This window comes from Triplophysa dalaica, chromosome 23, assembly GCF_015846415.1.
Source record: "Triplophysa dalaica isolate WHDGS20190420 chromosome 23, ASM1584641v1, whole genome shotgun sequence".
Taxonomy (NCBI): domain Eukaryota; kingdom Metazoa; phylum Chordata; class Actinopteri; order Cypriniformes; family Nemacheilidae; genus Triplophysa; species Triplophysa dalaica.
Window position 1 is genome coordinate 4,566,432 of NC_079564.1, and position 21,485 is coordinate 4,587,916.

The window sequence follows — 21,485 nt, forward strand, 5'->3', positions numbered from 1 at the left end:
CCTGATACATCTGTCAACCACATGTTTACATATATCTGTTAAAATCTCTAAAATCTGTCTCTTCACTTTCAGGTGTGTACCTGTTTGGCCTCTTCACCACAGACATCTTTGTGAACGCCGGTCAGGTGGTTACGGGCAACCTGGCCCCTCATTTCCTCACGGTGTGTAAACCAAACTACACGGCCCTGGGCTGCCAGCAGGCGCTGCGCTACATCAGCCATCAGGAGGCCTGCAATGGAAACGAAGATGATATACTCCGCGCTCGCAAGACTTTCCCTTCCAAAGAAGCAGCGCTCAGCGTGTACGCTGCAGTCTATCTGGCTGTAAGTCATCCATCGATTCTTAATAGATCCTACTTTCTCATTTGAAAATCTGAGGTCTGCTCTCCATGCAGTTCATGATGTAACGAGAAGTAATGATTTTCATTTCTTAAAAAAAAAAGGATCATATTTCACCATGCAAATATCACATAGATGACATCACTGGGCTTTGTATCCATACAATGGAAGTCTATGGGGGCCAGTGTTGTTTGGTCCCCATGTTCTTCAAAATATCTTCTTTTGCTTTCTGTAGAAGAATGAAAGTCATACAGGTTTGGAAATGAGTACATCATTTTTTGCGAACTATCCCTTTTAATAAGCTAATGGAGAGTGGCAACCATCAGTCTGGTTTCGGCTTTGATCTACTTGTGTTTGCATTCAGTGGGTGTATGAAAGTGAAATCTGCTCTTCACAAAATAAGCACATCTCATACCCTCAATTGTATGCAGCAAGTTTGCATGTTTAATAGCCGTCGTGGGTCATCGAAATGTATATCTCAGCATCTTGGAGTGATCTTCAAGAAACACGGTTAAGCATCCTGGAGCGATGGCACCAAGCAGGGCTGCTTTTCAAATGTAGATGCTAAGTCACGAAAACTTCATTTGGATTCTGTCCTCAGCCTGACAGCGCACAGATACGGCACAATAGGTAGGAGAGGGTGAACATGGCAAGGGGCTTTTTGCTAGACCAGGTACCAGAGGAAAAAGTCAAGGATCATTTTGACAATGAATGCTGCGGTCACCCTCAATAAAGCCACTGGTGAGAAAAGAAATAAGAGTGAGGATTGGCTAAAATCATGGCCAGTGACCTTCTTGCGATCAGTTTTTTCCATCAGTTAGTGTCCTGCTTAAAGGACAACATTGCATTGATGTTCTTGTAACATTAAGGCTTGCATTCAACCTTAAACCTTTAAAATTAAATGGACAGTTGACCCAAAAATGAGAATGCTTTTGTTTTCTGCAGACGAAAGAGGTTTGTAAGGTGAGTAAATGATGTTAAATGGGATGTTATGAAGAACGTGGGTGACCAAATAACATTGGCCCCGATTGACTTCCATTGTATGAACACAATACTTAGACATTTCTCAAAATATCTTCTTTTGTGTTCCACAGAAAATTTAGTCATATACAGTCTTTGAACGTCATGAGAGTAAATAAACGATGACAGAATGTTTATTTTTGGGTGAAATATCCCTTTAATTTAGCTCAAGAGCTACTATGAGTCAACTAAGCCAAAGACTAACACATGAGCTCTTGTTTGAGTATTTTATTCATTGGCACATTTTAATCACCTCTCTAATTTTCAACAAGCCGTTTAATTAACTGCGATGACCCGGTTATGATGCGAGAAGTCCTGCGCTGGTTTACACCGCACACAGAATCTAAAAATCAAGCGATGAGCATGCGGCTTGGTTTAATATTCCCTCTCATCAGCGACGAGCTCCAGATGTGCACAGGTCCCATGAGGAAATCCTGCTCCACGGGGACAGAATATTGTCGGGGGGCAGTTTGTCAAGTCGAGTCCCGATGAGTCACAGCATTTTGACAGATTTGACAAGAACGATAATGTGAGAAATCTGCTTAGTGTATTCAGAATTTGCTTTATTGTGTAGAGGAGGCATTGAATTTCTGATTTCCAACCAGGTGCTCTGTGAACTTACTTCTCAAATCAAATATTTGTCACTTATTAAGGTCAGACATTGTTTTAGCTTATATCAAAAGAATCAAAACTCAATTTATTTAGTAAAGTTGGTCTCCACTGGTATCAGGTTAATATTGTGAATTAAATGTAGAATGTCTAGGCTTTTGGTTCATATTTGTTCTAGCAAACTTGCATTCATCTTAAAGAATGAAATAAAGGTCCTTGACATTGGAATAAACAAGCGAAATGTGTTGAATTCACTAAAATATTAAACAGCACAGAGGCACTGAGTCTATTGCACCCGCTCCTTGAAACAGTGGCCCATAGACACATTTTGCACCTGTGAAGAATGAGGCGATAAATTAAGTCTGAAGTTGGCAGGATATTTCGAGTCGAGTAAACTTTCAAAACTTTGCCAGACTCCCATGAGATAAGATTTACATTCTTCAAAAAGTGTTTTGACAAACTGAGCGTGTTTGATGAAGGGATTAAATAAATGTTATGCGACGTTGTCGGTTGTAAAGCAGAATGGCTGTCACAAATAAAAAGTAAAAAGACAGTTTTTGCCAAGGGATACTGTAAATCGAATTATATCTCAGCCGATGACCGATGACCTGATAGGAAGGACGTACAGTATTGTGTCTCTTCAGGGTAGATTTGACAGTATTGTGTAGAATTGATATTTTGACAGCTTACTCTCAGCAGCCCTTGAGCAGTTCAGAAGCCTTTTTCTTGACCCGAGACACAATGTTCAAAAGATATCTGAAGAGTACATGATTTTTTGATAGATGGAAATATGCAGTACGTACAGTATAATGCACACGTGTCATATTGAGTATTATGGTCAGTTTGAATTCTGATTGGCTGGAAGGTGTGCATTAAAACTGTTTAATGCACAGGCAACATTGAAAATAACTAATGAAGATAACTCATTATCACCTGTCTGATCAAAAATTACACTGTAAACATCAATAACAGCTTTAACTTGGCAGTTGTCCAGCCATGCATTAGAGGACTTTGCGTCGTGCATTAAAATCCTTCAATGCACTGCTAGCCGTGGCTAATCCTTTACACACCAAACACAGTGAGAATGTCAAAAATGTTAATCAATAATACATTTTAGCATTCATGTTTTCTATTCAAAGCCATGAAATGTGACAGATTGCAAATAAGTAATAAAAAAGAGCTGATGTTTTAAGAGTCTGTGCCTCCTCCAAAAACTCACACTCATGCATATTTGTTTTGAGAACACTAAAAACGTTTGCTCATTCTGACTCCCTACGGCGGAAGGAGAAATTGGGTCACATTGTGACAATGACCTCTGAATTCTTAAACAAACAGTGCAGGAAACTAAAGAGAGCGATGCAGAGAGATGATGCTGTCAGGCCCTAGATTCAAGCATGGTATCAATTGCTATCCTTGCGTGATGTTTTCACAGGAACTATGACGGAGCATTTTTGACCTTCAGCGTACGCACAAACTTTGCACAATGAGTCGACGGAAATGTCACATACAACGTGTTTGTCACACTGCTACAAAGGACAAAGTCTAAAGGAGAAGCTCCTGTAGGAGAAATTGAAAAGAGTGTTGGATGTTGTCATTGCCGTGAGAACTAAATTCATTCAAAAGTGGTTTGTACACTGCGTACAGCAGGGTCGAAATCATCATGTGAAAATCTGTTTATTCTACAGGAAAAAAATTATAGATTGTTTTAATTGTATCGATGTATCTATCTATCTATCTAGTCCAAAAACATTTTCACATGGCTGCAAATAGATCAAGCAAAAATCAAAGTCCTGAAGATATGTTTTACTTTGTGTAGTAGTTCCTTTAAAGCACAGTTTAGTCATGTATTATTTTGTGTGTCCTTACTTTCAGATGTACATCACATTTACAGTTAAAGCCAAAGGAACTCGGTTGGCTAAACCTGTCATGTCTCTGGGTCTGATGTGTCTGGCATTCCTCACGGGTATTAACAGGGTGGCTGAATACCGCAACCACTGGTCTGACGTCATCGCCGGGTTCATCATCGGTGTGGCCATTGCAATCTTTCTAGTGAGTACATCACGTTTGTTAAAGCTTTGTTGTAGAGGATTTTTTTCAAGTTAGGTTTGTTTGCCAAGATTCAACTAACGGCATAATATTTATTTCAAATGCATTTTTGATGATATTTTATAATGATATTTTTGGGCTGTTTATGATTTATAATGTGTGTGTACATAATTGTTCATCTAATTTAGATGAGATACGCTTTCACAGACATCTGAATGATGCATTCTGCAGATTCATTTTCTAAATAAAGATTTGAGTAAAAAGCTCATAATTGTTTGAGGAGTGTCGGTTCAGGTGACGACTTTGCAAACAACTCAAATCTCTGAATAACATTCTCTGCCGAGACATTTCCACCTTCTGATTTCATTAAAGATCAGAAAATGAGTTAAACTGTTCGGAGACAGCGTAACGCTTGTCAGGCTTGATTTGGGTCGCTGTCGAGATAAAAGAGATGTTCTTCTGCGTGGTCCCTCAAAGACTGGGTCTCTGATCTAATGAACTGTCATGCTGAGTTCTTTAAAGATTTTTTAATAGACTTCAGCAGTTCCTTTATCTGAGGTGGGCTGATTTGTGTTTCAGCGCTGTGTCGATTTGGAAAGGGGTTTAGTGCGGATGCTTTTGTAAAGCAAGATTTCTTGAGCAGGGTTGGCCCATTGGCGCAAAATGACTAGAGGGGCGCCAGACGAAGGCGCAAAAATGCGACATGCGTTTAATCTTAAATAAGCTTATTTAGAACCATTTTACTGGTAACACTAAAACTGGGTGCGTTTTTTTGACCGCTTTAAACTAAGTGAACTGCAAAAAGTGTTTACTGGTACAGTGACCTTTTATTTAAGAAATCCAAAACAATATAATAAGGTTTTATTTGTGTCCCTACAGCATTTGCGTAGGGACCAGCATTTTACAAAATGTAAAATCAAACTTTCTCATCAACCTTTATCTAAATAATAATAATAATCAAATATTTGTTTTATGAGCTCTAATTTTCAACCACAGTGTTATTAAAAAAGTTGTATTTTATTTTCAGCGTTATTAGTAACTAGATTTAAATAGTAGCATTTGGGATTTTTGCCTAGTGGATGATGAATATGAGACTTAAGAGTGAAAATTGTGGTTCAGGTGACCCAGCAACGCTCTATAAACCACACTGATCGTTTAAGCAAAAGCATAGCAACTTGGGAAGTGGTTTCACATTTTCTTAAAAGCATGTAATCTTGTAATCAATTTAAAAAGTTTTACACCAAATTAATAAATGTATGTAAACGTTATTTTGTTTCGTAAGTAATTATAACTTCTCTATAAGCTCTGAACAAATGTCATCTCTAAACAGTGATGTTGCATAATGTTTCTCACATATTCAGGTGGTGTGCGTGGTCCATAACTTTAAAGGCGGGCCGCTGCTAAGCGAAGACCCTCCACAGGACCACGTGAGCAATCCCATGGTCAGCTCACCCAGAGTCGAAAGTCCGATGGAAAAGTACATCGCCTCACAGGTACACAACACAAATAAGCACGACCGATAGTGACAAAATCAGTCAGATGCATCAACATAGAGCGCATACAGCTCTCGGGGGTCCTTATGGTGTCTAAGTGAGGGCTCTTGCCAACAAGATGCTTCAAACACTTCGTGTGTCCCTCAGGTGTCAGAACTGAGAATGGATGATGAGGAGTTGTCGTCTGGCACACTGAAAGAGCGTCTCCTGAGTTTCTTTAGCTGGATCGCCGGCAAAAACAGAAGCTTCAGACACCTGCAGAGCACAAGGCAATAAACGTATGCACCTGTGTGAGGAAGCCAGGGTGCCAAACCTCTGGAGTAAACCACAGGGTCATTTAAACCCAATTATGTTCATTTCGTCCCAACAAAATCCAATTGGCTACATCATTAGCCGTGTGGAGTGTATACATATTGGGGGTCAAAGTGCCTAAATTTTACCGCTAGTCCACTGTATGAAGACTTTTGGGGTATAACATCTCACAGTTGACTGTATTTTGCTATCCTCACTTACATAAATTAACTTACAATGTCCTGCACCGACTAGTAAAAGATATCAAAAGTTATTTCTGGTGTTTGAATATTTTGGGGTTTGACTGTTTTGAGAATAATTCTTTGCCCAAAAAGGGAGAATACAAATATCAAAATGAAATGAAAAATGAATTTGACTGAGAGCATTGTTTACGTCTTAAACATTCGTTTTGCCATTCGTTTTACTGCATTTAGTATGCAGTATATCTAAAATTATCTACAAAATTATCATATGTGTAGAATTGACACGGTATTGATATGTTTATTTCCTTGAAAAATGATTTGCCCCCTTCCAAATTTTTGTTGCATATTTGTCATGCTTAAATGATTCAGATCATCAAGTTTTTATATCGCTCAAAGAAAACCAGAGTAAATACAAAATGCAGTTTTTAAATGATGGTTTTATTTATTAAGGGAAAAAACAATCCAAGCATTTCTGACCCTATGTGAAAAAGTAATAAAAAATTATAATAATACTCAAAAACTAAACAAAAAATGTATTAATCTTATATTGCAACATTAAACATAAGCTAATAAATTATAAAATGACAAAAGTATATACCAAAATTGCAAAACTTTCACTTAAATTACCATAAAAAAATCCAAAAATAAAGCTCATTTAAAAATATGAAAAAATGTAAATCAAAACTATAGTGACTCTGTTATGTACATTTAAATATACTCGACTCACACACATATATTATTTAGATGGTTTCATTGGAGGTACTTGCCTGGCCCAAAGTTAACTTCCAGTCTGTGTTTGGTTATAATGTAACAATTTATTTGATGTGTAATTAATATTAATATTAATTTGAATTAATATTAATATGTTATTGTATAGTAATTGTATTTAATTATGTTAAAACTACTCAAAAGTTATTGATTCTTTGCGGATTTCTCCTCAAAGTTAAGTTTGGGCACCTAATGTTTGTTTATGTTGTTGCCACTAAAACCATCTATAAAATAAACACAAACATTTTTGGAATGGATTTGAGCGCACTGATACTTATCAATATATTTTTGGTTCTACCTGAACGAGAACAACCTCAGGAGTGTGAGGTTAGAGGCAACTTTTACCCAGAGCTTTGGCATGTTTGGCTGAAAGATCTCAGGTCCTGTGCAGTTTCATTTTCATTGTCGCATCTGATCTTCTTCTATACTTCTTCCTGCAACATATTTAATGCTTTTGTATCGTGATGTGCCCACAAAAAAAGTATTTTGCATGTACTTTGGTACAGAGGTGGTATCAGATACCACAGTATTTTAATATACACTATAAAACGTATGATTAATGCCATAAATGTGCTACTCCAAAAGTAAGTAAAACCAAAAAATTCTAAATAACCATGGTCGTACCGTAGTACTTGTTGGCTTTTTTGGTCGGTTTGTTCTCTGTATCAAGATTGCACTTTGGCTCCCGGTAAACATTTGACTATGGTGGCTGGTGCCTTCATGTTAACATTCCAAACAATAGAATCACCGATATCTAAGGGCACTTTCAGCAGGTTTCTCAGTCGGTGCGTCACTGAGCGGGGCAAACCTGTTCGAGACTGTAATCGTAACAGTTGAGTGATGTTTTGTCCTGCAACTCTGCCGTCTCACAGTCACGAAGTTTCCCAGCTGCCCAGCCGGAACCGAGGTGTGCGCGCTAACGTTGCTCGTATCCAAAGTCTTTTCTACGGTCCTTACACTCTTACTATCCTCTAATAAGGATTGGATGTAAGACTCACATCTTCTCAGTCAGCCTAACTATTTCCCTGCACTTATCGCATGTAAAACCTTTGCCGCTGACAGAGAAGAAGCTAAACATAAGCCATGAGGTGCAATTAACAATAATAGGAATTGAAGCCATAACTCACAGGGATTACATGACAGAAAGTGGAATTTTGATAAGGGTTATTATCCAAAATTATTTTGCTCTCACTCGTAACAGGCAGTCTTTACATCTCCTAAAATAGCATCGCTTTTGTGACGTAATGAGAATTCCTTGCGTATATACGCCTTGTATTTCCTGCCACAGCTCCAGAATCCATTTACTTAAATCTGGTGTTGGAGTCGGGTGACCTAAAAACTCTAAAAGCAATTCTGTACCTTGAATAGAAGTCGAATACACTTAACCCTCAGAGACTAGAATCACGTTTGAAAATCCTCAGTTTCTCAAGCACCGCTGTCAGCATTCAGCTCTCGTGTTGTGGTTATATCCTCAATATCATAGAAGAGACTCCCAATGACTATCTTCATGTAGAAAAACCTGTTTATTTCCAAACCCTAGAATGTATTATATAATCTCACAGGTGTACAAACAAGCAAAAGATTGTACATCAGATCGATGTTGATTTGCGTCTAGATGAGGGATTCAATGTTCTTGTTTGCTTATCCAACTGCACCGATGCACGAGATGTTTATTGATGCTTCAGATGAAAGGTGTTGATATAGCGGCTCTTCAACCAATACAAACACTAACATCTTGTTTAGTCAAGGGTGCCGATCCGAGATGTTCTTGTGACGTTTATTCATAGCGACAAAGTCCGTGTAGATGAAGTTTGAATCCAGTAATGTACAGTGAAGCTACTTGGATGAAAAACATATATTTCATTTAGCTTTCTCCTGAAATATCCCCTGGACAGATTGTTGTCAGATCCCATAATGTAGTTGAAAGCCGCGAAGAAAATTCACATCTCGCTTTTGTCTCTTTACATCGGCGAGACTTTGAGATCACGGCAAATATCACTGGAAGCAAAAGATAATTTGTTTTTGGCGAAAGCTGTCTCACATGCCCAGTCGAGGTCACAGTTTATAAATCGGCGGTATAACCCGGGGAATGATTTTCTGTGATCGCTCAGTTTCCCGAATCCCTGATGAACATCCTCAATTTCCACCCGTTTTATTTATGCATTTTCATTAAATCCTTCTAAATTCAACAACAACTCCTTTCAGATCCTATTTATATGTATATGTGGATTTCTACAAGTGGAAGTCTCATTTTAGAAAAAGCTCTGACTTTTGCCTGAAAAAGAAATGTAAAATTTCAATATCAACTCCTCAAATTCATTTAGGACCTAAATTGTATGGCTACACTGTAAAAAAAAAACTTAAAAAAACAGAAATTATCTGTAAACTGGAAAAACAGAAATATACCGTATTTTAATTTCTGTAAGATTATAGGATACAAGAATATATATTTTCCCCGTTTTTCTTGTAAAGGTGTTCTTAAAGGTAATTTATACTTTTTGACCATTTTTCAAAAATAAACTGTAAATGAAGAAATCTTGTATAAAATCGAAATTTTATACAAGAAAGAACAGGTTTTCCCTGTAAAATTACACTTTCCCCCTTGTTTTGTTGAAAAAAAAAATTCATTTTATGAGGAAAATCTATAAGAATAATAACAGGAAAACAATTACAGGTTGTGTATTGTATTTTAATAACCTTCTGATTTATTTCCCTCTTCTCCCTAAGAGTTTTGGTTTGCCGTGTCCACTCTTTAAGTGTAGAGACCGTCAAATGATCTCACATTTTTGCTGGTCGTAACTCATTTCCTGTGTTTCATTCTCTCAACAGAATCACATCACCTTCGCTGAGATCACGTGACCTTGAGTCGCCGGTGTGGCAGACACACTGGACATCCACGATGTTTACCGTCCAATCCCGATAATCTGACTGAATCACATGCTTTCTGGTGTTGTTTTGATTCGCTCTGCCCTCGTTTGTGTGTGGAAGTGTCGGTCTCGTGAACAAATAACTGTTTCTACTGTACTGTAGTGAAGCTACACTTTTCCATGACTGGTTCTGCTTGCTTTTAAGCAGACAATATAACTGCTTACGTGTATCTTGGGAGCACTTGGGGGATGTGTATGTGTTTATCCATCTTTGAAATTCAGAATGGACTAAACTTAAAGTCGTGGAGATGTGTTTTTCTTCATTATAGTGTATGTATGTGGATGATTCTTTATTTAAGGGCACTGTTAACTGTTTTGAATTCTCATATTCCTGCTTTGCATTGACAGAGAAATGCTTATGATAACTAAATATAAACATAACAAAAACAACTTAATATCACCAAACAATTGTGAAAAAATGACTTCTAATTGATTACATTTAAATAAATGTAATTAATGAATTAGAACATTAGTAATAATAATAATTATTATTATTATATATTACTTACAATATTACATTAGATTATTATATACATTTTAAATACATAAATTTGTATATATTATAGCATATATATATATATATATATATATAAATTATATTCAATTTTATAATTATTACTGATGATGATGATTATAAAATGTAATTCATGATTAAATTAAGTACTTAAACTCTTTGTTTTCTTCCTGAAGAATCATCCAAATACACCAGAAAGTGTTTTCATTCCTATATGAATATGTTTCTTGTTAATTGCTTGCATTAGATGAGTGCATCTGTAAATACACAGTATGTCTAAATCAACTAAAATATACATTGAAAGCTTACATAAAAAGTATAAAAAGCTTATATAAACGTGAGTACAGCCAACTCACTGTAGTCGCAGCATATACACAGCATTTGATCATTCATGAGCCTTGACTCAATTTCACACAGAGGCCGATGGGCATCATAATGGGCCCAGTAAAGCTACGTGTGAACCCTGAGGATCTTGGCTCACCCCGCTGTGAAGAATTAATCATCTGCAAAGACAATCACATGCCATTTCACTAAAGCAATGGGTCCGTCCATTTACCCTCCGCGACATAGACGTCCACTGTTTCAATGGCCAACAAAATAGTGGGTAGGTGTCCGAAATGTTAAAGGAACAAGTCAGAAAGAGTCCTGCTGTGCTCTCTGAAACAAGCCATGATACCTCATTTGTACTGAAAAATACAAAAAGCTGTCGTATAAAATAAGTCACTTGCATTTTTGTTGTTTTATATGAGGAAGTTCTGGCCCTGTACATTTCAGTCATGTGACTTTAAAAGAATACTCCAGGTTATTTTCAACACAGATGATCATTTCAAATCATCCCTCAGTTTATAAAACTAAAAGGAAATGAAATTCAGTTTGGCTTTGTTGTATCCACAAATTAGGAGATCAAATTCAGTATTTATATTCACATAATATGCAAAGTACTGTAATAAATAGTATGTAAGTAACACCATTAAGGTTTATGTGTTCTGGTTTATTTGCCTGCTAAGCTTTTCTGTAATCACATTTTTGTTTGGTGTTCCGACTCTGGGAAGTCGAAAATGATTGTCTTTGCATTCCTAAATTAAGTTGGGAATAACTTGTACATTTCTTTAAAGGCATAAGTCTTCTGTTGCTTTATACACATGATTGTTCTCAGTTTCATATATTCATGTGACCAATCCTTAAAAGAGCAATAACATTTGATGGTCTGTATCTCATGAGAAACTCTTCTGTTTGGCCTCCCCTAAAATCATATCGTCTCTGTCCTTCCAAAACCTTGGATCTCCATGTTTTTCGGAAAATGGTAAAAACACTGATTAAATACTGTGTTGTCAAAATTAACAAGCACTTTTTAATATTTTAATTGGTTAGATATTTGCCCAGTGGCAAACACACAGAGTGATTAATTATAATGATTTTTGCCAAAAATGAAAATCATCAAATATGGAGATACTAGGTTTCAGAGGGACGGCAGCGAAATGTATTTTTTGTCACGCAGAATAAAGTGTATTATTGCAAGAGCACTTATCACACGTCCCTACACCAGACATAGCTGCATGTTTACATGCAAACAAATAAAAAAATCGAACTTACAAAAGATTATCAGGAATTTTCGATCCTGCTATAAGTGTTAAAATGATCAAAGCTCCTGCAACAGTATTAAAATGAAAAACAGTTATGTTGTCTACAGTGTAAATGCATATTATATATTTTTTTGTCAGAAAATGATTTGTTTTTATTTTCTTATGTTTATGCTGTATAGTGTACGGGTGTGTAATTGCATACTGTAAGTACATATTGTACTATATTTATCATCATTCTTATTCTTTAAATCTTAGCTGTATTACTCTCTGAATTACTTACTGAATAAGTGTTTTTAATAGTGTTTATATTTATTTGATTCGATCATGGTCTATTTTATAGCTTGCACATGTTTTGTTGTATTCCCATATATTTCTTCTTCCATGGTTGGTTTACTTGGTTGCCGTTGATGGATTTCCTAGTGAATGCATTGTAGGCGAATCCATCTCTCTGAGTCCTTTCAGGGCTTTCTTGAATTCATGACCTTTTGCACTGTCCAGACGAATGAATATAAAGTTGGAATAAAATAAATATTCCTGTCCCCTGTGGCACATTCATAAGCGTCACTTCACTAATGTGTACAGACTATAAAATGAAGGACATCATATATTGAATGCTCTCAGTGGCGTTTAAAGTGCTCAGTGGCGTCTCTGGCCCCTGACCTTTGGAAAATTGGCTGGTTTGCTCTGCAGGACCTGTAGAATATGAGAGAAGGTGACGTGGTGTGGAGAAGGAGGGGTTTCAATGGTCCTCGGCCATCCTGAGTGACATTGTGTGTCCTGAGGAACAACACAAACAAGCAATCAGAAAAGATGAAGCGATTCGGCCGTCCCACATTTATAACGCTCACTCAACAGGGACACTGAAAACTCTACTCCCAGCATGGATTACTTCTCTGTTTTGAGCTTCAGTCATTTGATGTTTTTTTTAAAAGGTCCTTGTTACTTTAAATAAAGACGCTGTTTCATCATTATTCCTTCTAAGGTTGCACTGTATTAGTTAAAGTTAAAGTCACATTAAAAAGAAACATTTGCTTTGGTCATTTAAAGGGACAGTTCACCCAAAAAAGAAAATTCGTTCATCATATACTCATTCTCGTGTTATTCCAAACCTGCATGACTTTCTTCTAAACAACACAAAAGAAGATAAGAACATAGGGTATCCGAACAGCATTGGCCCCCATTGACTTCCGTTCTATGGACACAAAACCAATGTGATGTTTCTCAAAATATCTTCTTTGGTGATTCAAAGAAAAAAAGGCTCATATACAGGTTTTGAATGACATGATTGAGAATTCTCTAAATAAAATAGGCTACGAATGACGTTCATCACTAGTGTTGAACATGCGTGCCTCTGTTAAAGGAGCCACACGTGTATTTGTAAATATAATGTAAATAAGTGTATTTCCGTGACTTATATGGTGTGTTATAAATTGCATATGTGTGTATTACACACGCAAAATTGCAAAAATGAAAGTGTCAGAACAAAAGATGCACTCCATCTAAAAGTAAATGCTCACCCAGACCTGACTGAAACGCCTCGTGTAACCACACCCCCACAAATCTACGTCAGTTCGTGGTATGATTTGACTAAGATCCGCCAAATGTATACGCACGTAAGGTGGTCGTTCCTGTCAGCACAATTGTGTCACGTCCGGTCAGACAGAACCCAGACGCAGGCAGAAGTGAAGGGGTTAAACAATATTTATTAAGGCACAAAATAATAAATCCACGATGGGGCAAACAAGAAACTAAACAATACTGACAAACAGAAACCTTTCCACGAGGGGGCAAAACAAAGTTCAGGATAATCTAAATAATAAGTCCAAACACAAGGGAAGCAGGAACAAGGTAATCCAGACACGAAGTAGCAACAGGTAATAACAAACACAAAGTATTAACACGGAGTAACTAGTAAGTACAATGAACCGACAAACAGCAAGGGAATCAGGGACATTATATAAGGGGAAACTAATGAGGAGCGATGACAAAGGGATCAGGACGGGCAGGTGACAAGACTTGATGAGTGCAACTAGTGGGAAGAGGCGTAGACAGGAGAGGGAGATGAAACTCTAATGGGACACTAGACAGAGAGACGAGGTGGCAGAGCTACACAAAGACATGCGGCGAAATGTCCAAACAAAGCGCCACGTGTCTCCACACAAGACGAAACGCACACACACAAGACATGATATTGTCACGGCTCTGTCCCCAAGGCCTGAATACTCAGGGCTGGAAGGACAGGACCGTGACAAATTGCTTTGAAATCTGATGTTCCAAATATGGTAAGAGGCATTACATTTCTTTCACACGCTTGCAGTATTCGACCAATCACTACGCACTGGTTAACTGGCCAATCATAGCATGAGCTTTGTTAAAAATCTGCGCGTTTCAGATAGGCGGGGCAAAGAAGAGATACAAACATCCATGGTTAGTGAAAGACATTGCATTACATCTAAAACAAACAATACAATTTGTTTTAGCCGTGTCATATGAGCCCTTAAACATGTCTTGAAATAGAATGTGTCCTTAAAGCTACAAGAGGGCTAGAGGGCGCATGATCAAAACAACAACAATGCCGTAGCTTGTGAAGGAGCGTGGAATCATGGGATCTGTTGCTTCAACTCCCCCGCTGATGGCCATCAATCAGACGGGAACAAGAAATCATGTTAGCGGGTGAGGTAAGGTAATAATGGTCCATAAATAGGTGACTCGCTATACGCTAGACACTTCCACTTTTTTCATGACACTGTTGTCATGTGGTTTCTACTTCAGGAAAGGCGGCGACAAAGGGAAACAAGGACATGACACTGTTTAGAATGGTGATTTTCATACGATTTATAAGTAGTTGGAAACATTTGAGCTATTGTAAGTACTCAGCTGAACAAAATGTATAACACTGACCTAGTGCTTTTTTGATATTTTACTGAAGAGTTGTTACAAACTGTAAATTTAAAATACTTTGCAACCAATCTTACCAGTGACATGATCACAAATTTCTTTCTAGCATCGTAATTTAGTATCTACTTACATAATCCATAAAGTCCATTGTAGGACAACACAACAAGTGCCTCCTTTGGAGTCTAAATTGTTCCAGTAAACGTCAAGCAATCTAACAATAGTAGCATGCCCCTGGAATCAAATTGAGGCTGTTGGTGTAAAAAAATCATTATTTTTTCTCTAGCATGGAACACATCAATATCCTTATGGAGCAATTGATCTGCAATCAAGACTTCACAGCAACACAGACAGCAACTCTATTGTGAGTTGGTGTGTCTTGAAAAAAAAAACATAAGACATTGATTGAATGAGGTGGCAGAAAACTGTCATATTGAATGATGTGAGACCTTTAAATTAAGCTCTGTGATATTGGTGGTCTCTTACCATCACTTTGATCACCTGTGAAAACTCTTGTTTCTGTCCTTTCTCTATCTTTTGAAGGATCTGTGTAGCTTCTCTCTGGTCCCCCTCTGGACTGTGTCTTGCCCTTGGTTGGAGAGAGCTACAGAGACATATTTCTTTGCCAGTTTGATAACAGCTTTTGTGCAGGACGTTGTGATGATCTGGTAGTCTGTAAGGGCACAGTTTTTCTTCCACGTGACCGCTCTGCACCGGAGCGGCTCTATAAGCGCCACTTACCCGGGCGACCCTCCTTATCACCCTGGGTCTGGCTGCGTACTGGCCATTGGCGGCCAATGATGACGAACCCAGGTGGGCAACCTTTGCCGGGCACTCGTGAATCCATTCCAGTCTATGAACAGATGCCCTTTTCCACGAAGGTTGAGGGCTTGTTGTTTCAAGGTTCGCCGAGAGGGATTCAATGCGCCACCCAGTCGTTTCTTCACTTGGTTGCACATGAGATGATGTTGGAATCCACTCTATCATTGGCAGAGCTTCACTCACCCCTATAAAACATAAAGCCGTTGGGTTCTCGCTAAGAACAATATTTTGTTTCTGGGTCATTGTGTCAGTGGAATCACTCGGATTTATGGGTATGCTGTGGTTCGGTGCAACAGTTCTGGTAAGAATCAAGCCTGGGCTGGCAGAAGGTTTAGCAAGGACGCTGATCTGAGATGCTTTCCATCTTGTGTTTGCTCCGTCCGATGAATCATTTGTTACGGACGTGTCAGACCTCGACTGGACAATTAAATTGGGTGACAAAATGATGTTCCTTTCATCCAAATAATGGCATTTATGCAGAACTTTCTGTTTGGCCATTTGGCATTCTTGAAATTCATCGTCTAAAAAAGACGGATAAACAAAAAGCTTTAATATTGTGTTGGAGCCAGACTGGGTCATCAAAAAAAGACATTTAAACAACACATTTGCACATTTTTTAATTGCACATAAAAATCCTACAATCCTTTTAACCCTTTAAGAAAACTGTATCACAAATGAAATAATAATGACGCCATCCTTTCAGGTGTCTTTCTATTGGCACAATTGTATACCATCATATATTAATTAAAATGCCTAATGTCGTATTCGGGTTCATATCCTTTCAGGGCATTTGTGAAAACAGCAATATTTCTGTTTAACAAGGTTATGTCTATCGATAAGGCTTCACACCCTCCATCTTTCTTGCTCTTGAGACCACGGGTGTCTGAGTCCAGTTAGTCTGATGATGAATCAACGGTGGGGATTTTATATGTCATGTCTAAGTCCAGCATAGCCTGGCTCTGATCGATGTCCCTCTCTATTGCTCTTTGTCAGAATGCTGCTCTGAGGGACTCTGTATGACTCACTGGTTTTTAACACAGAAGAAGACTAATGGTGGAGGGTTTAAATGAAAATGTTCATTGTATAACCTTCAGTAGCAGTGGGTGGAAGAACAATAGGGGCAAGAAGTCTGAGACCACTATTGAAAGTCTCTCTATTGAGCATTATTTCTATTCTTTACTTTACATTATTATTAAATCATCAGGCCAATTTACATCACACTGTAGGTTTAACTGAAAATTGATTTTTTTTTATTATTTCCACATGAAATATATATATTTGCACATGAACCGGGCTTAATTTTTATTTCTTAGAAGTTACTCTATCATAGGAGATTTGATGAAGTCCTCAATTTCTTTTCGAAGTAGAAACTCAGATTGTATATGAACCATGTTGTATAGGTGAAATAATCTGGATTTAGTTAAAGTTGATGAGAAATGTTGGAGTTACTTAAATCTTCAATGAGATTGACTTTTGATCGCAGACTTGACAAGTATGAGTCTAGTTTGTGACACTGTTGAGATCTCTTCTGAAACTCCAATGGAGACACTTGTAGGACTTCTGGCTCTTTTTCCGAGGAGAAATATCTGAGACGCATACTATTTGCTCTCCATTTAATCTCATTGATGTCTAGGTAAATTGAGATATTAAAAAGATCTCATCTGAGATTTTTCTTTCTCATAGGTCACATTCTGATATTATTTTCGACTGCTAGACTGGTTCTGTTCTGCATCAAACAGTCAAACAGTATTCCAAGAAGATGACACATGTAGAAGCCTTATTATCTCTGAAATAAACACAGAGTTAATTAAAGGTATACAAAGTTCACTTACTAAAAAATGTTATCAGTAACTAAATATTACCAAATGTTATTTTGCATATTCTGTCCGCTTATCAGAATCAAAAGCTGTTCAGAGAAATAACTGCCCCAGCTGTGAAAAGTAAACCATTCTTTCTCACCATACTGCCAAATTAATATACAAACTCAAACAAACGGAAAACATTTGCAAATTAAACATCTGGTCTCCTGTCTCTACGTGAAAAGAAACGTCTCCATGACGTGAAAGTCACATCTTTCAACCCCGACGCACACTGCAAGGTGATTCTGAGGCATGCTGGGATCCAAGCTAGACTCAGATGAATATAATGTATAAAAGGATCCTTCAGAACCCCACATGGAATGTCTCAGAGCAAGTGAAAGCAACTGTAATTACAAAAAAAGGCTCATGTGGTTACGAGCGTAAGGGGAAAGAAACGTCAACGGATTCTGATGTGGCATTTCAGGAAGCATATTTTTTTTTAAATCTCATTCATTAAGACATGAATCATCTTTTTCTTCTGTTAAAACATGAATTTGTTTGATTGGTTACCGTTCATTCCATTATCTTCCAAAACTTCCCAAGGACAGCACTGATCTCTCTTCTCGCTCTTTCTGTTAAAAAATAAAATATGTATCAACAACCAAAATGTACTCGGCACAATTTCTACAAATGACAAACAAGATTTAAATGGGTCATATGGCACGAACACGTGTTTTTCTGTGTCTTTGGTGTGTTATAAGTTGCCCATGCATGTATTAGACACGGGATATTGCAAAACTGTAAGTGTCGGAAAAAAAGATTCATTCTATCTAAAAGTGAATGCTCACACAGACCTGCCTGAAACGCCTTGTGTAACCACACCCCCACAAATCTATTTCAGTTTGTGGTATGATTTGACTTAGACTGCACAAATGTATACGCAAGTAAAGTGAGCGTACCTAACAGTACAATTGCTTTGGAACCTCATGTTCCAAATATGGTAAGATGCGTCACATTTTTTTCACACGCTTGCCGTATTCGACCAATCACTACGCATTGGTTAACTGTCAATCATAGCACACCTCGCTTTTCATAGCGATGAAGAAATCTGCGAATTTCAGAGAGGCGGGTCAAAGAGATACAAACATGCATGGTATGTGGAAAATACAGCTTTTTGAAGCTTAAATCGTGTATTCACATTGTATTACATCTGAAACAAATGATAATATTAGTTTTAGCCGCCTGTCATATGACCCCTTTAAGAGATTTCAATGTAAATTGAAGTATTTCTCATCAAAGTAAACCAAATCCCTGAAAAAGCAAAGTTTGTTAGTAACAAATATGAAAGAGAAAACTTTCATATAATAGCAATAATATAATATATGAGAAGACAAAACAAGTGCAGATTTTGAACTCCAAAGCTTTATTGATTTTGCACAGTTGTATCAAAGATGCAACTACTGAAAGGAGACAAAGCAGAAGTACTGTTGTATTGAATGTAGTTGTTATTGAATTGTTGATAAGGTGATGCAACAGGCATAACAATATCACTTCCCGCTAGCAAAACAACCACAACAAGATTCTCTATGGGCACACCAAACAGTCAGTCAAATAAAGCATACAAACAGTTATTTTAAGTTGGGAGTGAATCTTATCAAATCACTCGAAGAAAGAATCACACACCAAAGACCAATGATAGAAAATGTATTATTATTTCCTGAGGTTGTTTTTTTACTTACAACTACATACATTCACAATATCCTATCAGTCCTTCTTCAAAAACACCTCCAAGATCTGGAAGTGGAGTAATTTTCTCTGTTTCAGTCCTGTGCTTGTTGCAGCATACAATATAAATGGCCTGTTTTGATGTTGTGGTTTTTCTATTTTGGTGCCCAGCTGCACAGAGAGAGATTAGGGCCAACAGAACCACGGAGTCATTTCCAACATTCCATCAAACAATAGACAATTATTCCATACATCAGATCCATAATGAGAAAATCAACAAAAAAAAAACCCTGAACAAACAGATAGTGTGTCACAATAATTACATTACATGTTGATTCAAACTTTTCCACACAATAAAAGAATGACCAGGAACTTTCACACTTCCGAATAATACTCAGACCAAACTATACTAAATTCGTATGTGTCCTAAACAATAAAAACACCATATAATACCCTCGCCTGTATAAAGAAATGACCAAACTTTTACTGGTTACCAAAACGCACGGACAACTCACATCCTTAAAACCTCTACGGATGAAAATGAGAGATTTGGAATGAAATGTGAAAATGAAGAATTGCTATTTTTGAGAAAGCTGTTCCTTTAAATCATTCAACATTGACACTGTGCCTAAGAACTGAAACAATAAGAATAAATGAATATAACCAATTCAAACTTAGGACAGTACCTTTTTATACGTTTGTCTTCAGTGAGCTGCATGTTGGCACACGTTTGTCTTGTCGGTTCCTCTATGTGGGTTGAAATGGTCTGGTTCACACCTTGTGCCATAATTACAGGAACAAGATACACAACAGTAACCAGGAACTTGTATACATTACATTAACTTCTATGGTGACCTACTGTATGTTTAGCTGGTCGTCACACTTCTAAAAAGAACAAGCATAGAACTTCTTTGTGGCAAACTATTGATCTTTTGTTCCATGTAACGCATAATATATTTCAATAGACATCACTTAGGCTACTTATTATGTAAAAAAACGAAAAATATGTCTGAAATACATGAATGGACAGAATAATGAAGAAAAAACAGCCAATAAGAGCCCACTAAAACCCACCTTACTGCAAAACACATGGTTTCAAACTTGATCAAATTCTTATAGCCTAGATTTTATTATATATACTGTATATTTTTTACAAATTTCAAGCGAAGAATGACGACTTTCAAGGTACTAAAATATGACCTGTTATTTTAACACAAATTATAATTCGATTATAATTATATACGATATAATTCCTAAAGTTACAATTTGAGTTACATGGTTTTGATAAGTTCACCATTATTAAAAATGGGCGTTGCCTAATAAATAAAAATGACTAGTTGCCCCTTCATCTTGGTTAAGATTATGTTTATTATTAGCATAAACTCAAGTAGCCACAAATGTTAGCATTCAAGTTTGTCAGTGTGCGCGCGAAAGCACATTCCTCAATGATATAACCAGAGTGCTATCGGAGGACACGAAGACAAAACGTAAGTACAGACTTGAGTTATTATTATAGTTTAAACCGCATCCAGTGTGGACAAAATCTACATTAATAATGGGTTCGAATGCGTTTCCGATGTCTTTTGTCGAGTCGCGTCAAAACGTTTAATTCGCGTTTGGTATAAACCCAGGGATACACGTAAGTGTTTTGTTTAAAAGTCTTTGCAATAGGTAGCCTCAAGCTAAGTTCTCTTGGGACACAAAGACGTATTATCGTCTCTCAAATGACGTTAATTAGCATGACGACAAACCTTTCTCCTCAAATTCTATAGTAGGCCTACTGCCTACCTATTCACAAAAATTTTGCCGCCTTTTTTGTCTCAACTGGCACTTTATTCCTTGACAGAAATTGAGGAGAAATATCTGAGGCAAATGTAATAGTTTAAAACAAAATCAACTTCCATTATGACTTTTGAACTTTACGTAATTGTACCTTCTGGAAATGTGTTTAATCTTTTTCCTAGACTACTTTGAAATGTATGTAAAGCTTTGAGTTGGTAAATGATGTATAACAGAGAAAACCATGACAGCTGAAAAGAAACTGTGGGCTTCCCGGTGGATGTTTGATCCATCTGGACTGGACTCTGTGGTCACTTCACTTCTCCATCACGAGGAAAATCCAAAGCGGAGCTCTTCCCAGCAAAACTTTCCAATGTATTTTCCATTCAAAGATAGAAAATGATTGCTCAAGAGATACTTAATGGCTTTTTCCAGTTCAAGACAACATGGGCACAACCGGAGGCTTTTTTGCTGTAGTGCAAAATATATTGAAAAATCTGGGGGGTGATTCTCTTAAGTGTGCCATTACAGGCGTCTGTTCACATGGACAGATTTGGACTCGAAAAATGGTTCGTTCATAAAATATGTTGGCTCAGCAAAGTGCGAAGGGTTTCAGCCAGAGGGTTTTGAAGGATGATACAAGACAACAGGCTTTGATACAAGACATGGACAT

The 21,485-nt window shown here is 37.3% G+C and overlaps 2 protein-coding genes across 5 annotated transcripts in view; one reads left to right on the forward strand and one right to left on the reverse strand.

Moving 5' to 3' along the window:
- Positions 1-10,111, forward strand: part of plppr5b (phospholipid phosphatase related 5b) — a 36,652-nt gene extending 26,541 nt beyond the window's left edge. For 3 of the 4 annotated variants that reach the window (XM_056738323.1, XM_056738322.1, XM_056738324.1), the window contains 5 exons: positions 73-323; positions 3,840-4,016; positions 5,375-5,506; positions 5,654-5,784; positions 9,598-10,111. In XM_056738323.1, the coding sequence (XP_056594301.1) occupies positions 73-323; positions 3,840-4,016; positions 5,375-5,506; positions 5,654-5,782 (689 nt within the window). In that variant the 3' untranslated portion in view covers positions 5,783-5,784; positions 9,598-10,111. The remainder of the gene's footprint in view (positions 1-72; positions 324-3,839; positions 4,017-5,374; positions 5,507-5,653; positions 5,785-9,597) is intronic. The other variant, XM_056738325.1, reaches the window with a different exon arrangement.
- Positions 10,112-12,428: 2,317 nt separating this feature from the next.
- Positions 12,429-19,767, reverse strand: LOC130413249 (uncharacterized). Its single transcript, XM_056738321.1, has 4 exons — positions 19,720-19,767; positions 17,879-17,940; positions 15,174-16,030; positions 12,429-12,569 (listed from the first exon to the last, which is right to left on the reverse strand). Exons 1-4 carry the CDS (start codon positions 19,749-19,751, stop codon positions 12,429-12,431), a joined length of 1,092 nt encoding a protein of 363 aa, XP_056594299.1. The 5' UTR covers positions 19,752-19,767.
- Between the last annotated feature and the right edge of the window lie 1,718 nt (positions 19,768-21,485).

Excerpts from the sequence above, each read along its gene's own strand:
- LOC130413249 (XM_056738321.1), bottom strand. The coding sequence starts at position 19,751 with ATGCAGCTCACTGAAGACAAACGTATAAAAAG. Across the intron at positions 17,941-19,719 it reads GAAGACAAACGTATAAAAAG|AAAGAGCGAGAAGAGAGATC; the intron begins GTACTGTCCTAA and ends ATTTTTTAACAG. Across the intron at positions 16,031-17,878 it reads GGAAGATAATGGAATGAACG|ACGATGAATTTCAAGAATGC; the intron begins GTAACCAATCAA and ends CGTCTTTTTTAG.